The 18,450-nt window shown below is 42.2% G+C and overlaps 1 protein-coding gene across 5 annotated transcripts in view; it reads right to left on the bottom strand.

The window, feature by feature from the left end:
• nalcn (sodium leak channel, non-selective) overlaps window positions 1-18,450 on the bottom strand; it is a 284,414-nt gene that overhangs the window by 228,137 nt on the left and 37,827 nt on the right. For all 5 annotated transcript variants that reach the window (XM_043691273.1, XM_043691274.1, XM_043691275.1 and 2 more), the window contains 2 exons: window positions 4,429-4,571; window positions 2,595-2,699 (listed from right to left, as the gene is read on the bottom strand). In XM_043691273.1, the coding sequence (XP_043547208.1) occupies window positions 2,595-2,699; window positions 4,429-4,571 (248 nt within the window). The remainder of the gene's footprint in view (window positions 1-2,594; window positions 2,700-4,428; window positions 4,572-18,450) is intronic.

Raw genomic sequence — 18,450 nt, 5'->3', positions numbered from 1 at the left:
GACACATTATTCCGGAAGAGGCCTCACCAATGCCCTGTGCAACCTCAACATGATGTCCCAACTCCTATCTTCAAAAGTCTGAGCAATGCCTCTCAAACCGCACCTCCCAACTCCATAAACTCTACCACCTGGAAGGAAAAGGGCATTAGATATTTGGTAACATCACCACCTGTAAGTTCCCCTCCAAGCCACTCATCATCCTGACCTGGAATTAAATCAATCTTTCTTTGTGGTCAGTGGGTCAAATTCCTGGAACTCCTTCTCTCGCAGCATTATATATGTGCTCAGACCACATGGACAAAAGCAGAACGAGGTGGTTATCCATCACTTCTGGCTCAGGAGTAATTAAGGATGGAAAATAAATCTGGCCTTGCCAGTGATGTCACTATCTCAATAACGAACATTTTAAAGAAAATATGCTAAATGTCATTATTGTTACTTCTGCTAGTAGATCAACATGATAAGCACTAAGACCAACATACCCTTGAAATAATTTACTTGAAGAAACTGCTTTGTATGTTGACAGGCTGTCTTGATCCTTGATGGGCCCAAATGTCAGCCAACCCCATGAGTTCTCCTTCACCAGTTTCGCCTCCATAGCACTGCCTGTCTCTTTCTCAGTTCATCAGCTGCTGAAACCCTCATTCGTCCTCGTTAACTCGAGACACAAACCATGTCGATACTGTCTGAACTGATCTCCCACCTCACCCTCCCATAAACCTGAACTTTTTTTTGCAGTCTATATCCCAACTCCTGCCAGACACTGTTCATCTGTCATTGTGTTCACTGACCTATCAGAGAATCCCCTACAGTGTGGAAGCAGGCCATTTGGCCCATCGAGCCCACGCCGACCCTGCAAAGAGCATCCCGCCCAGACCCCCCCCCCCCCCCCCGCTAGCATAACCCTGTAACCTTACATTTCCCATGGCTAATCCACCTCGCCGGCACATCCTTGGACACTATCGGCAATTTAGCATGGCCAATCCACTGAACCTGCACATCTTTGGACTGTGGCAGGAAACCGGAGCACCTGGAGGAAACCCAAACAGACAAAGAGAGAATGTGCAAACTCTACACAGACAGTTGCTCGAGTCTAGAATTGAACTCCCAGGTCCCTGGCACTGTGAGGCAGCAGAGCAAATCACTGAGCACCGTGCCACCCCAATGTTGACTCCTGGGCTGGCATCACCCTTACTTTAGATTTCTCATCCAGTTGTTGAAATTCCTTGTCTCTCCATATTTCGATTTACCAAGTGGTGTCATAGATAATCGTAACTCAGTTTGAGGGTTTTAAAAAATGTTGGTGAAATTACTTTGTTGGATTTCTGCCAGGGCGTCCCTCACTACATTTAGCAGGTGCTGTCAGCAGTACAAGTGAGTTAGCTTTCACATAACTAGTGACTGTAAATTTTTCACACTCTAATGGATAACTGTAATTTAGTCGGATTGGTGGTCAGTTGCATTTTCATGTCATGGCTTTGATATTGAATTTTACTGCCTAGAATCATGCCACTGAGATGTCAGAAAAGAAAATTGCTCCATATTCCAAAACACAAGAATATATTTACAAGCCCAATATTTAAATAGAATAGCAAAATGTAGGGTGGTCACTTATATTTGAGAATAGCATTCATGTATTTACATTGTACCTAATAAAATATCCCAATGGACTTAAAAAGAGCGATTATCAAAGTCTGGCCTTGCACACACCCCTAATTTTAACTGTTTAATCACTGGAGGCCCTGCCTTCAGTCGTCAAGATCCGAGATTCTGGAACTCCTCACTAAACCTCATCGTGTTTCTCTTCCCTCCTTTCATCAGTCAGAGGATTGAGTACAGGAGCTGAGATGTTTTGTTGCAGCTGTACAAAACTTTGGTGAGGCCACATTTGAAGCACTGCATGCAGTTCTGGTTGCCCTACTATAGGAAGGATATCAATAAAGTAGAAAGAGTGCAGAAAAGATTTACTGGGATCCTACCTGGACTGGAAGGTTTGAGTTGTAGGGACAGATTGCATTGATGAGAGCGTAGGAGACTGAGGGGTGACTTTACAGAGATCTATTAAATCATGACAGACATAGAGAAGGTAGATAGCCAACACCTTTTCCCCATGGTAGGGGAGCCTAACTGTAGAGGGCATCAGGGTAAGGTGAGAAGGGAGATACAAAAGGGTCCAGAGGGACAATTTTTTCACAAAAAGGGTGGTGAGTGTCTGGAATGGGCTGTCAGAGATAGTGGTGGAAGCGAGCACCATTTTGACATTTAAGAAACATTTAGACATGTACATGGATGGGATAGGTCTGGAGGGACATGGACCATAGGACTAGCAGGCAAATAGGACTGGTTTAATTGTGAAAACTGGGCTGCATGGACAGGTTGGGCTGAAAGGCTTGTTTCCATGCTGCAGCCCTCTATGACTATAAGCTGCTTCTTAAACTCTAACTTATATGATTAAATTTATGCCCTTTGGTGTCATTGTAATGTTATAATAATGCTCCTGTGAAGAGCCCTGTGATAGTATTTTTACTATAGCTATAACCAATGCCAGCTGCTGTGGTTTGATAATTCATCCACAGTTGTGGGCAGAGAGATACCTGTGTAGTGGCTGTGGAGGTGGTACTGCTTCGTGGTCCCCACATCTGCTGAAACTGTACTCTGATTTCTGCAAATGTCTCTATGATAACTGCAATGAATACATTCTGAAAAGAAGAGAGAAAACTCATTAAACACAAGCATATGAGGAAGAAGGCTGTGCTCGTACAGTGAGATGAAAGAGGATGCAAGGAGTGCAATATAAATCAGAATCCCTACATTGCAGAAATAGGCTATTTGCCCCTTTGAATCTGTACTGATCCCCGAAGAACATCCAACTCAGACCCACCTCATCCCCATAACCCCGCACGGGGTTTTTAAACCATGAGCTCACCCTCCTTACCTGCACACCCCTCGACACTACGGGGCCCTTCCTGATGAAGGGGTTTTGCCCAAAACGTCGATTTTCCGGCTCGTCGGATGCTGACTGACCTGCTGTGCTTTTCCAGCAGGTCAGTCTAAACTCTGGTTTCCAGCATTTGCAGTCCTCACTTTTTGCCCAATGTTTTAGTGTGGCCAGTCTACTAAACATCTTTGGGAGAAAGCCAGAGCACCCAGCAGAAACCCACACAGACATGTGTGAGAATGTGCAAACTCCACCCAGACAGTCAGCCAAGGCTGGAATCGAACCCAGGTCCCCTGGCACTGGGAGGCAGCAGTGCTAACCACCCTGCTGCCCATGAATGCTGGCAATGTGATTCATTCTTAATTGCCTTCTGAAATGGCCTAACAAGCCAGCCATTTGAACCTAACTGGTGCAAAGTCTGATAAAAGCAATGAAACTGGATGGACCACTCAGCATCAGCCAAGCTGCCAAAAAAGACAAGGTACCCACTGTCCTGTCAACCTTGCAAAGTCTTCCTTACTGACATCTTGGGGGGGAGGGGCATACCAAATACTGTCCCACAGGTTAGTCAAGCAACGGCTTGATATAGTGATTCTCATAGAAGCTTAGAAAATGACAATAGGACTAGGCCTATTAGCCCCTCAATATGTTCTCAGCTGATCATTCAACTCAGTATCCTTATTGCTGCTTTCTGACTCCCTCCTTTCTTGAATAGAAGACCATATGACAATAATATGTAGGAGCAGAATTAGACCAGTTGGCTCATGGAGTCTGTTCTGCCATTTAATCATGGCTGATACGTTTCTTCATCCCATTCACACGCTTTCTCCCTATAACCCTTGATCCCCATCACTAATCAGGGATCTATCCGTCCCAGTCTGAAATACACTCAATGACTTGACCTCTACCGCCCTCTGCGGCAGCGAGTTCCACAGATTCACCACTCTCTTGCTGAAGAAATTCCTCTTCATCACAGTTCTAAAGAGTTATTCCTTCATTCTCAGGCTGTGCTCTCGTGCCCTAGTCTCACCTGCTAGTGAAAAGATCTTCCCCATGTCCACTTTCTCCAGGCTTCTTGGTTATTCTGTAAGTTTCAATCAGATTCCCCCCACTCCATCCTTCTAAACTCCATCGAGTACAGACCCAGAATCCTCAACCGCTCCGTATGTGACCAGCCCTTCATTTCTTCCAATGTGGAATTTTGTGTGTATGGTTCTGCCTGAAAGGGTGACTCAATCCCCTTCTCCTCAGCAACCGAAATACTCACAACTTTAATTCATATTGTTGCAATATTTTTTTTAAAAGGGTGCGGTGGATTAAAAAGATCACTGCCTCGCCTTCCTCTTTCTCTTGACAGTAATGCTTACATTTGAAAAAAGGGGAAACATCTACCGTTCATTTTCTGCCCTGATATCAAAGGAGCAAGTTAATACATTCGCCAAATGTTTCCCTCGTTTGTCACGTTTAGCAATTACAACCAGGAGCTGTACCTTAACGAGCCAGGCCAGGAAGAAGATCAAAGTGATGAAATAGAAGTATGAACGCCATCGTGGAAAGCTGTCAATTGCCCGATACATGAAGAACACCCAGCCTTCCTGTGAGGCAGCTTCATAAACAGTGAAGATACTGGTGCCTGATGATAGAAGAGTGAAAAGACATTCAACATTTATAATGGCTGGGAAAAATACAAAATTAAATGCTGGAAATACGTCTATACATTTCTCCTTCCCACATACTGCACTGACGTGTCTCCTAATGTAAATAAGATAATAACGTACAGCAACAATTCATATTGAAAGAATGAATTGCCATTTTACATTAAAGAGTAAAAGCAAAATACTGCAGATGCTGAAAATTAGAAATCACCTATGTATGTCATTTCAGATGTATGTTAATCCGATCCTTCAAGATTCAGGGGTGAACGGACGATTTATTTCTTAATGCAGTGACTTGTGGACATCTAGAATACACTGCCTGAAGGAATGACAGAAGCATTATAGCTTTCAAAAGGAAATTGGAGAAATATGTGAAAAGGTTTGAGATATAAAAATAGGCTGAAAAGACTGGGACTTTTTTCACTGGAACAGAGGTGGTTGAGGGGTTGACCTTATTGAGATAAGGTGAATGACAATGATCTCTCCCCAGGGTAGGGGGAGTTCAAAACTAGGGGTCATATTTCTAACGTTAGAAGAGAAAGATTTAAAAAGGACTTGAGGGGCAAATACTTTACACTGAGAGTGGTTCGTGTGTGGAATGGAAGTGGTGGCTACAGGTACAGTTACAAGGCATAAAATACATTTGGATAAATACATGAATAAGAAAGATTTGAATGGAATGGACCAAGGGCAAGCAGATGGGACTAGTTTAGTTTGGGATTATGGTCAGCATGGACTGGTTGGATCAAAGGGCCTATTTCCGTGTTGTGTGACTCTAACAAGATACAGGGGAACCTCGATTATCCGAAGGAGATGGGCAGGCACTATTTCATTCAGATAATTGATTATTTGGTTAATTGATTAAATGCTTTTCCTCAGGGGCTTGGAGTTTTTAAAGTCTGCTCCCCATTCAGGAGACTGTAGGAGCACACCATGCACAAGCCTTATGAAATCAACTTAATTACTGAAAATCCCTCCATGGCTTGCCAACTCAAATGTTCTAAAACATGTCTCAACCTAACAACCCTCTAAGGTCACTGATCTCCTCGAATTCCACCATCTTGCATGTGCCTGAATTTCCTTGATTCACCACTGGAGGCAGTGCCTTCAGTTGCCTTGGACCGAATTTCTTTTTCATTTCTTCCCTCAACTTCTTCACCTTGTGAGGTACAACCATGATGGGCTGAACTGCCTCCTTCTCTGCTATAGATATTGCAATTCTATACAAATACACAGCTATTTTTGAGCAGATGATGCTACATAATTAAATCCATAGCGATGTCAAACATCAAGGATTGTCATGTTCATTGCAGCATCACAGTCAAAGGAAATATCATTTCAACAGCACAATAAATCTGAAAATAATTCTTGGATGTGTCCCGTTCCTAAAATAATTCCAATAGTATAAAATACGTGACAGATGTCTGAGCACATCTGACTTAATGTGTGTTGCTATGCTTACACCTCTGCTTTCATCTTCAACACTTCTGACATCTTCACTGAAACTGCCTTGTGAACTCTTTATTAATTTCACCACTTTTATTTAAAGTGTTATTTTTAAAATAATTCATTTACAAGATGTGGGTGTCACTGTCTAGGCCAGCATTTATTGCCCATCTCTAATTGCCCAGAGGATAGTTAAAAGTCACCCACATTGCTGTGGGTCTGGAGCCACATATAAGTCAGGCCAGCTGAGGCAGGCAGTTTCCTTCCCTAAAGGACATTAGTGAACCAGATGTGTTTTCTCCTGATAACTGACATCAGATTCACTACCACCAACAAACTCTTGATTCCGGATTTTGGTTCGATTCAAATTCTACCATCTACAGAAGAACCTCGATTAACCAGTCACTCAGTTATCCGAATTTCGGATAATCTGGACAAGATTGCAAGGTCCCGATGCTTGGCTTAACTGTGTCACCTGACATTTGATTTTCCAAGCAAAATACTCCCCATTAGTGTCATTTGAATAATCGAGGTTCCTCTGTACTCTGACTGGATTCGAATCTAGGCCCCCAGAACATTACCTGGGTCTCTGGATTAACAGTCCAGCTATAATACCACTAGGCCATCAGCTCTCCTATATGTTAATATTAACTAATACTAGTATTGATGATACTCTTGCAATTGTAATTAGTTTTATTAATATGTCTAACATCTAAAAGAAAGATGTTCCGGTCATGGAGGGACTGCAGCAAAGGGTCAGCAGACTGACTCCTAGGACGGCAGCACTGACATATGAAGAGAAACTGGATTGATCAGGTCTATATTGACTAGAGTTTCGAAGAATGAGAGGGGATTTCAAAGAAACCCACAAAATTCAAATGGGGTATAGACGGAACACAGGAAGGGTGTTCGTCATGACAGAGGAGTACTGACTAAGATTACAGTCGAAGGAAATATGGTCAGCCATTAACACTGAGATAAAGAAACAATTCTTCACCCTGAGAATTGAGATCCTGTCGAATGGTTGAGGCCAAAATATTGAATGTTTACAATGAATAAGACAGATACAGTTCTGAGGGTAAAAGGATCAAAGGGTATGGAGAAAAAATAGGAACAGGGTCCTGAGTTGGATGATCAGCTGAATAGCAGGGCAGATTCAAAGGGCTGAATGGCCTACTCCTGTTACTATTTAAATGCATGCTTGAAAGACGCAGTATTTATAATATTTTTCAGGCTCACACTTAGCAAAACTTCAAGTACTTCTCAAATTTAACTTTCACTCTCTCATTCAATTTGTAGATGCTGTTTGATCCAAAATTTTACAAGATCCAGGCCATTCATTGATGGTAGACTGCAGTTTACAAAAAAAGCAAATGCACATTTATTGCAAATTGGAAATTCAATAATTTACAAGAACTGAATGAAATCAGCATTCCTCACGGTTAATACACCATGCATGGATTACAGATCAGAAACCTCAGGCTGTCCAGCCTGTATGTTGTTCTGTTTTATAGACTGTCATACAGCTGGTCAAGACTAGCCATCTTGTTAAACAAAAAATCCTGAATGATTTGCACTGATTTAGTGTTGCCCCTCAGGATATTCCACAGTACTTTATAGCTAATGAAAAGCTTCTGAAGTGTAATCACTGTTATGATGAAGACATCTATTATCTATGGGGAATTTGGATTTTAAATTAGAGGCAAATGGGTTCAGCAACCAAACTGCTAAAATAAAACTTATGATCTATCAAGCCAGGGTTCACTCTGGGATCTGACTTGTCCAGTAATACATTCAGCTGGATTGTAACACTGTGCAAATGTAAGAAGCATAGGAGTATTCAATTTGAGCAGAGCAGTAGCCCATAAGCAGCAATGTTATAATAACCAGATCATCTGTTTTTTTGATGCTAGTTGAGTGATCTATATTGGCTGAACATCCCTTCTCTTCATGAACAGATTGTCACGATATCTCTTCTTTCCACCTGTGAGGGCAGATGCGACTTTAATTCAAAGGCTTAATCAAAAGACCGCACCGGCAACAGTGCTGCATTCTCTTAGTACTGCACTAGAGCGCCAGCCAAGATTGCGCACTCAATTCCCTGAAGTGGGATTTGAACACACAACCTTCCAACGCAGAGACAAAGATACTACCCTTTGAACTGTAGTTGAAGAATAGGAGTTAGGAGGTCACATTGGTTAGACCACTTTTAGAATACAGCATTCAATTCTGGTCATCCTGCTATAAGAAAGATGTTAAACTTGAAAGGGTTCAGAAAAGATTTACAAGAGGGTTGTTGGGATTGAAGGGTTTGAGCTATAGGGAGAGGCTGAATAGGTTGGGGCTAATTTCTCTGGAGCATCGGAGGCTGAACGGTGACGTTATAGAGGTTTATAAAATCATGAGGGGCATAGATAGGGTGAATAGCCAATGTCTTTTTCCCATTGTAGGGGGAAACCAAAACTATAGGGTATAGGTTTATGGTGAGAGGAGAAAGATTTAAAAGCAACCTAAGGAGCAACTTTTTAACGTGATGTGTGCTTGGAATAAGTTGCCAGAGGAAATGGTGGAGGCTGGTACAATTAGATTAGATTCCCTACAGTGTAGAAACAGGCCCTTCGGCCCAACAAGTCCACACTGACTCTCCGAAGAGTAACCCACCCTTACCCATTTCCCTCTGACTAAAGCACCTAACAGTATGGGCAATTTAGCATGGCCAATTCACCTGACCTGCATAGCTTTGGACTGTGGGAGGAATCCAGAGCACCCGGAGGAAACCCACGCAGACATGGGGAGAATGTGCAAACTCCACACAGACCCAAGGCTGGTATCAAACCCGGGTCCCTAGCGCTGTAAGGCAGCAGTGCTAACCACTGAGCCACTATGTTGCCCCAGTTACAATAATTGCAACCCGGCATCTGGATGGGCACATGAATGGGTACATTAGAGGGATATGGGCCAAATGTTGGCAAACGGGACTAGATTAATTATGATATCTAGTTGGAATGGACAAGTTGGACCGAAGGGTCTGTTTCTGTGCTTTATGACTCTATATTCCACATTGTCAGAGTGAATAAAACCTTGACAGAATTCAATTTTGGAAAGGCATTAGCTCCTGCTAGTAAAAGGTCTGGCAGTGGTTGGTGGGGAAGAAATATTGGTTTTGACCCAAAATGCAAGAGGCTCACACTATATTTTCCATCAGTTTTCCTTCCTTATAGTTGCGCCAAAGTAGAATTTCTCCCTCTTCTGAGGAAGGGTAACCAGACCAGAAACATTAACTCTGATGTCTCTTCACAGATGCTACCAGACCTACTGAGGTTTTCCAGAGATTTTTGATTTGGAATCTCTCCCCTGTCTCTTTGACAGCTAACCATTGTGTGGCTAACCTACAGCATGTTCCACTAAACATTCTCAGCTTTAGTGAGTGTTGAGAAGATTTGTGGCTCAGGTTGAGGCTCTGGATATAGGTTTGCTCGCTGAGCTGGAGGTTCATTTTCAAACATTTCGTCACCTTACTAGGTAATGTCTTCAGTGACCCTCCGGATGAAGCACTGCGGATCATTTCTGCTTATTATTTATATTATTATAATATAAGTAAAAAGCAGGAATCATCAGCAGTGCTTCATCTGGAGGCTCACTGAAGAGGTTACCTAGTATGGTGACGAAATGTCCGAAAGAGAACCTTCTAGCTTAGTGAGCAAACATACATCCATTCTCAGCTTTTCTTATACATGGCAAGCCTTAACTGGTCATTCTACTTGGGTCCTGGAGAGTTCTAAAGAAATACTTTCAGATGAAACCTACATAAATTGATTTCAGATGAGGACTGTTTATTGTGCACCCTGGAGGTGGACTGCAGGCAATACGTACTCCCTTGTGACAGATCAATAATAAAGTGGTGTTAACTACTATAAATATCATCAACCTTTGAAGTTATCAAAGTTAAGAAATGGGGCAAAGTTTGTTTTTATTAATGTATGTTGAGACATGCTTTTTGTTCCATTGTATTTCAAAATTTGGGATGCAATAAAATACATATATAGGAATCTTCTGCGAGAGATTTTATGAACTATCCTTTCCACTGAGTGAGGACACATCTTGTGTTTAAGCTCTGGTTTTTACAGTTCCTTCCCAATCATTTTGGAGTTGCATAGCAAATTTTCAACATCTGCCCATTTTCGATTAGAAAAAAAAATTCCTGATAATGGCAAGCACATTTCATAAAAATACTTGAAACATAAAATCTGGCATTGACATGTGAAAATACTGCAGAAGCTGAGGGCATGTCTTGCAAACTGCATCTACCAGATGTGCACTGCCATATGGCTGCTCATGGCGAGAACAGCAAGGGCTGTTAAGTGCAGGTATAAAAACTTACATGAGAAATAATTCTACTTACACATCACTGAAATGAGGGATGCTGTTGAAGTTTCTCATCCTGTACTCATCAGGACAAATGAAAGAATGCCAAATTTCAAACAATCACAATAATTTTTATCTTGTCTTATAACTTGTGATAATTTGAAACTGAGCATCCTTGCACTTGTTCTGTTGAACAAAGGACAAGAAATGCCAGCAACATATCTCTTTTTCAGCAATATACAAGTAATTCGACATTGTAAATAAATTCTACATTCATGCTTTATCCAAGATGCAAAGTACTTTTGGAAATCTGAATGTAAGCTCACTCTGCAATGAGGTTCCAGACAGAAGGCAATAGGTTAATATTTTTATTCACGGTGTTTATGTGGAGCACAATAACTGAGATTGAATTCTCACAGATGTATTTTACAGCTCCTTGGTAACACAAGGTAACTATGGTAACCATGTTCCATAATGGAGCATTCTAAGGCAAAGAAAGATGATGGCTGTCACTGTGTATGAGGCAGATTAAGAGAATAAAAATGTCAGATTTCCATAATCCACAGGATTCTGTCGTGGGATGAAGCACTAAATGTGCTAACACTTTTTGGCTTCTTCAGTTCACCAGCCAAAGCAAGTCAAACCATAAAACTATTATGTCCACTATGGGTAAAGTCTGGAATCCACCCACTGGAACAAAGATCAAACCTCATGCTTTTGGCACTAATCTGGCCCAAATCAGTCATGCATTCAGGCAACTCAATCACCTGGGTTCCCCATAGAGTCCGAGTCAATGGGGCAACATAGACTTTTAATTCACTGCTAAAAAGAGACATGAAGTCAAAGCTTTTTGTCTTCCACAGATTGACGCTGAAATTGCAAGAAAGCCAACTTCAGAAAGGGACGAACACTTTGTATAGCTTGAGAAGAGACTGCTAATGGGCATGGCGATGCTTGAGGAACGATGTTAGCAAACTAATTAAATTTAAATTAGGAAAGTTTACTCTGATTGGGCAAGTCATTGCGAGCAGGCGGGGACTGAGTAAGAGAACAAAGCAGCTTCTGACTTGAGCAACTTAATGGCACCTTGAGCCTGAAAGATGATCTTAAATTGTTTTCTGTGGTCAGTATTCAGGATTATTTAGCAAATGTTGTCCAAAGTAGAATCACATCTAATGTTGGTATGATGTTCTCATGTCTTTATGTCTCTTTTGAAGTGTTTAAGTTCTGTACTATCAAGCAATTACTTTTACACATACATTATAGTCAGATAGTGGTGGTAGAGGTTCCAATGTGCTTTTTATCATATGGCTGTCCAGGAATCTCCCTCACTTTTCCCATCTTTCACTAACATATCTTAGAAAGACGCACTCTCAGACTAACATTCAACTTGTTCTGGTGCATTATGAATTAAAGCAAAATGCTGCAGATGCTAGAAATCTGGAACAAACAGAGAATGATTGAGAAACTCAGCAGGTCTGGCAGCACCTCAGGAGAGAGAAACAGAATTAACATTTCAAGTTCAGTGCAGCACACCTTCTTTGACCCTTAGAACCAGGAACAACTGGCTCAGGGATAGGGGTCTTTTCCATAGGCCATAAGACCTCCATATGCACGCTTCAAGATCTTTAAGATACTAAATAGAACTAGCAATTTAAAGTTTAACAAAAAATCACTGGGTGCAATAATATCTTTGGATCTCCCAAAGCAAGTTTTCAAGGCATGGTAAAAAGAATCCAGGGAACAGGAGAATCAACGTTTCGGGCATAAGCCCTTCTTCAGGACCTCACTTTCTCCTCATGGTAAAAAGAATTAATGGCTATGAAAATACAAATGATAACGAGATATAAACCACTTTTGACAGTTTGACATTCCTGTAGAAAAGTCACAATTACCCTCAATGACTGATTTACCTGTTATCTAACAGAACAATAATAGGGTTCATTCATTACTGGTTTCCAGACATGCTGTCTGAAATACACACAGAGAGACACAGTGGAGAGATAGTCAAAAGAGATGCAGTCAGACATGGCAAACCTCATCTCACTCCAATAGCAAAATGTCAGCCACTAGATTCCAGGTTCAAGTTCCAGTCCTGGGCTCGAGCACAGAAACTCAAGGCTGAAAGTCGAGCCCCATACTGTGCGAGTGCTGTCCTCTCAAAGGTGGCTGTCTTTGAATCAGATTTAATGCTAAGGTCCCATCTGCATGTTCACATGCAAAGGTTCATGTGGACGAGTTTGAAGAAATGCAGGGGAGTTACCCCAGGATCCTGGTCAATACTTTTCTCTCAACCAACAGTACCAAAACCAGGTAATCTGATCATTATAACACGGCTGCTTGCAGGAGCTTGCTGTGAACAAATTGTAATAACTATATATCAGAAAGTGTTTCATTGTTTATGAAGGACTTTGAGACATTTGCTATTATGAAAAGGAGTATACAAATGCAAGTCTCTCTTTTATTCCCAACAAGAAATAGGTTGTAGATTGTGAAGGAAATTGGGTCTTGGATGGTTCTTTTATGGGCGGCACAGTGGTCAGCACTGCTGCCTCACAACACCAGGGAATGCGTTGCTGGAAAAGCGCAGCAGGTCAGGCAGCATCCAAGGAACAGGAGAATCGACGTTTCGGGCATAAGCCCTTCTTCAGGAATCCTGAAGAAGGGCTTATGCCCGAAACGTCGATTCTCCTGTTCCTTGGATGCTGCCTGACCTGCTGCGCTTTTCCAGCAACACATTTTCAGCTCTGATCTCCAGCATCTGCAGCCCTCACTTTCTCTCACAACACCAAGGACCCAGGTTTGATGCCAGCCTCAGGCGACTGTCAGGGTGGAGTTTGCATGTTCTCCCTGTGTCTGCGTGGGTTTCCTCAGAGTGCTCCAGTTTCCTCCCACAACCCAAAGATGTGTAGGTCAGGTGAATAGGCCATGCTAAATTGCCCATAGTGTTAGGTGCATTAGTCAGAGGGAAATGGGTCTGGGTGGGTTACTCTTCGGGGGGTCGGTGTGGACTTGTTGGGTAAAATGATCTGTTTCCACACTGTGGGGATTCTATGATGATTCTTCTGGTGACAGTGTAGGGTGAGTTAAAGAAAAGCCTTTGTGACAGATGCTCCATTTAGCAATGGATGGCTAGAAGTTCAACTAAGTGGAGAGCTGGAGCACTGAGCTGGACAGCACAGGAGAGTTGCGGGAGGAAGGTGGTATGGTCAGCTTCACCAAAGACTGGAGAGGTGAGGCCTGTGTCTGTCTTAAATAGTTCAGAGGGACAGGACATGGGCCAGATGTCAAGAGTTGCTGCTTTCGTAGTCTTGAATCATAAGGGCTAAAACAACATGTCTGCCTCATCTTGGTGGGTGGCACTGGGGAGTGAGAAAGTCACAAGTTCAATTCCCACTCCACAGACTTGTACTCAAAGTCCAGGCTGACAATCCAGTGCTGTACTGTGAATGAACAGAAATTATACAGAAAAGTGGAAAAAAACTTGTATTGTTATTGTGCGTTTTACAGACTCAGGATATCCCCAAATCTTTGCTGCCAATGACTGGCAAAGAGTAGTCAATTGCAGACTTTAGAAATGCAGCAATCAATTTAATGCATAGCAAGCTCCCACAACCAGCAGCATAATCAAGAACAGAACTTCGGTTTTAGGTTGAGGCATAAATGCCAGAATTCACACGGGGAAGAACTCTCCATTTTTCTTCAGAAAGCAGTCATGGAAATTTAAATTCATAGGAGGGGTGCAGACAGAGTCTCAGGTTTAAAGCTTCAAATGACTAGTCCATAGGAACATTGTCTCAAGTGTGAGGACAAACGAGTGAAATGCAGGATTTTTGTGTTGAACAGATATTAGCTACAGCTTCAGCAATGAAAATGAATGAGAGGGGCAGTGCTCAGAAAAGCACAGCTCCTTCCGAGAACCTCCGCAAAATCTCTGTGAACGTAATTACCGGTAGACTACTGACTGCAAGATTCCCTAGCAACCACTAGGTCACCAGCATAAGAACATGCCAGAGCTTAGGTGTCCTTCTGTGCAGATGTCAAAATCATCAAAACAACTAAATCAATCCTGATCATGGGGTGATACGATATGAAAACAAGACTGAGCAAAGAACGAATTTAATTTTACAAAATGTGAATGAAACGGTCCTTGCTGATTAACTAAGACCTTAATTGCTGGTCCAGAAATAATAACATTGCAAAGAATAAAGAAAACATTGGAATGCTTGAATTTCCCCTAATGGTCTGGAAACACAACTGATTTACATCTCAATGCTGAAAAGGAAATTGAAATATCAACATCAGGAAGCTGAAGTTTACAATTTTTCTAACACCAGACAGAAAAGATTATAAACAACAAGAACATGGCTTGGAGGAAGGAGGTGAATGTACTGTAGCCAGATGTGTCAAAGACACAAACATAAGTGGAAAGGCAATTCAGTACAAGCAGTTTCAACATATAGTTAGATTAAGTACGCAGGCAAACAATTAGCAGATAAAGGATAATTTGGGAAGGTGTGAAGTTGGAAGGAAGAACAAAATGGAGAAAAACTGCATAAAGCTGGAACACAAAGGGGCCTGAGGGTACCTGTGCACAAAACACGGAAAGCTAGCACACAGGTTCAGCAGGTAATCAGAAAGGCTAATGGAACTTTGGTGAAAATGTGTTGCTGGAAAAGCGCAGCAGGTCAAGCAGCATCCAAGGAGCAGGAGAATCGACGTTTCGGGCATGAGCCCTTCTTCAGGAATCATTGGAACTAATGGAACATTGGTCCTTATTTCAAGGGTTTTGGAGTTTAAGAGTAGGGAATCTTACTGCAACTGTGCAAGGTGCTGGTGAGATCACGTCTGGAGTACTGTGAACAGTCTTAGTCCCCTTATTTATGGAAAGACGGCATTTAATTGGAGGCAGTTTAGTGACGGTTCACCAAGATGATCCCTGGTATAGAGGGAATGTCTAATGAGCAAAGACTAAACAGGTTGGAACTCTACTCACTGGAGTTGAGAAGAATGACAGGTGATCTCACTAAAACACACAGGATTCTTAAGGAGCCTGACAGGGTAAATGTTGACAGGATATTTTTCCTCATAGGTGAATTTAGAACGAGAAAGTCGCAGAATAAAGGGGTGCCAATTTAATACTGAGAAGAGGAGGAACTTCCTCTGAGAGGGTTGTGAGTCATTGAAACTCTTTGGCACCAAGAGCTGTGGGGATAGAGTCCATATGTATATTTAAGGCTGAGATCCTTGATCAGTCGGGGAATCAAGGGTTATGTGGAAAATGCAGAAAAGTGAAAATAGGGAATGTCAGATCAAACATGATCCAACAGAATGGTGAAGAAGGTTGGAGGGATCAAATGGCCTACTTCTCCTCCTATTTCTTATGGTCTAAGACAATCTGGCAGAAACTTAGAATGGAGTGAGACTGGCAACAGAAAATACCAAAATTTACTTGATTAAATAAGAGGGTTACTTTTATATGTTGTCTCCTATGAGCTTGCAATTCCCAGAGCATTTTGTGGAGCAGTTTTTAAGAGGTTGTCACTCTTGTAATACAGGAAACATGGCTGCCAACTTGCATGCAACAAGACAGTGGGGACAGAAAATCGTTTGTTCCAGTGTTAATCAGGAGATAAATATTGGCCAGGTCTCTAGAGATAACTGCCCTGGTCGTCTTAGATAGTCCATGGGATCTTTTGTGTACACCAAAATAGACAGGTGGGACCTTGGCAGAATGTTCCATTCAAACGACAACACTCCAATAGCATAGGCTCTCTCACTGTTATGCTGAATGTCATCGTTGTGTTCAAACTTTGGAGTGGGACTTGAACCAAGACCCTTCAGAGGCAAGCATGTTAACAATAGAATCACAGTTAATGCCTGAAATAAAGTTTACAGTAAACTTTCCAAACTGTGTGAGAAAAACTGGGAGAAACACTATCAGATGAATATTGACTGAATAAAAGCAGTCATAGAGTCATAGAGATATACAACATGGAATCAGACCCTTTGGTCCAACCCATCCATGCTGGCCAGTTATCCCAACCCAATCTACACTCACCTGCTAGCACCCGGCCCATATCCCTCCAAACCCTTCCTATTCATATACCCATCCAAATGCCTCTTAAATGTTGCAATTGTACCAGCCTCCACCATTTCCTCTGGCAGCTCATTCCATACACGTACCACCCTCCGTGTGAAAAAGTTGCCCCTTCGGACTCTTTTACATTTTTCCCCTCTTACCCTAAACCTATGCCCTCTAGTTCTGGACTCCCTGACCCCAGGGAAAAGACTATGTCTATTTGCCCTATCCATGCCCGTCATAATTTTGCAAACCTCTATAAGGTCACCCCTCAGCCTCTGACGCTCCAGGGAAAATAGCCCCAACCTGTTCAGCCTCTCCCTATAGCTCAAATCCACCAATCCTGGCAAAATCCTTCTAAATCTTTTCTGAACCCTTTCAAGTTTCACAACATCTTTCCGATAGGAAGGAGACCAGAATTGCATGCAATATTCCAACAGTGGCCTAACCAAATTCCTGTACAGCCGCAACATGACCTCCCAACTCCTGTACTCCATACTCTGACCAATAAACGAAAGCATACCAAATGCCTTCTTCACTATCCTATCTACCTACGACTCCACTTTCAAGGAGCTATGAACCTGCACTCCAAGATCTCTTTGTTCAGCAACACTCCCTAGGACCTCACCATTAAGTGTATAAGTCCTGCTAAGACTTGCTTTCCCGAAATGCAGCATCTCACATTTATCTGAATTAAACTCCATCTGCCAATTCTCAGTCCATTGGTCCATCTTGTCCAGATGTTGTTGTAATCTGAGGTAACCATCTTCGCAGTCCACTACACCTCCAATTTTGGTGTCATCTGCAAACTTACTAACTGTACCTCTTATGCTCGCATCCAAATCATTTATGTAAATGACTAAACGTAGAGGACCCAGCACCGGTCCTTGTGGCACTCCATTGGTCACAGGCCTTCAGTCTGAAAAACAACCCTCCACCACCACCCTCTGTCTTCTACCTTTGAGCCAGTTCTGTATCCAAATGGCTAGTTCTCCCTGTATTCCATGAGATCTAACCTTGCTAATCAGTCTCCCATGGGGAACTTGTTGAACGCCTTACTGAAGTCCATATAGATCACATCTACAGCTCTGCCCTCATCAATCCTCTTTGTTACTTCCTCAAAAAACTCATTCAAGTTTGTGAGACATGACTTCCCATGCACAAAGCCATGTTGACTATCCCTAATCAGTCCTTGACTTTCCAAATATATGTATATCCTGTCCCTCAGGATTCCCTCCAACCACTTGCCCATCACTGACGTCAGGCTTACTGGTCTATAGTTTGCTGGCTTGTCTTTACCACCCTTCTTAAACAGTGGCACTACGTTAGCCAACCTCCAGTCTTCCAGCACCCTTACCTGTGACGATCGATGATACAAATATCTCAGCAAGAGGCTCAGCAATCACTTATCTAGCTTCCCACAGAGTGCTAGGGTACACCTGATCAGGTCCTGGGGATTTATCCACCTTTATGCTTTTCAAGACTTCCGGCACTTCCTCCTCTGTAATATGGACATTTTGCAAGATGTCACCATCTATTTCCCTACAGTCTATAACTTCTATATCCTTTTCCACAGTAAATACTGATGCAAAATACTCGTTCAGTATCTCCCCCATTTCTGCGGCTCCACACAAAGGCCACCTTGCTGATCTTTGAGGGGCCCTATTTTCTCCTTAGTTACCCTTTTGTCCTTAACATATATGTAAAAACCCTTTGGATTCTCCTTAATTCTATTTGCCAAAGCTATCTCATGTCCCCTTTTTGCCCTCCTGATTTCCCTCTCAAATATACTCCTACTGCCTTTATACTCTTCTAAGGATTCACTCGATCTATCCTTTCTATACCTTACATATGTTTCCTTCTTTTTCTTAACCAAACCCTCAATTTCTTTAGTCATCCAGCATTCCCTATACCTACCAGCCTTTCTTTTCACCCTGACAGGAATATACTTTCTCTGGATTCTC

This window comes from Chiloscyllium plagiosum, chromosome 6, assembly GCF_004010195.1.
Source record: "Chiloscyllium plagiosum isolate BGI_BamShark_2017 chromosome 6, ASM401019v2, whole genome shotgun sequence".
Classification (NCBI taxonomy): Eukaryota; Metazoa; Chordata; class Chondrichthyes; order Orectolobiformes; family Hemiscylliidae; genus Chiloscyllium; species Chiloscyllium plagiosum.
This window is presented reverse-complemented; position numbering and strand designations above follow the sequence as displayed.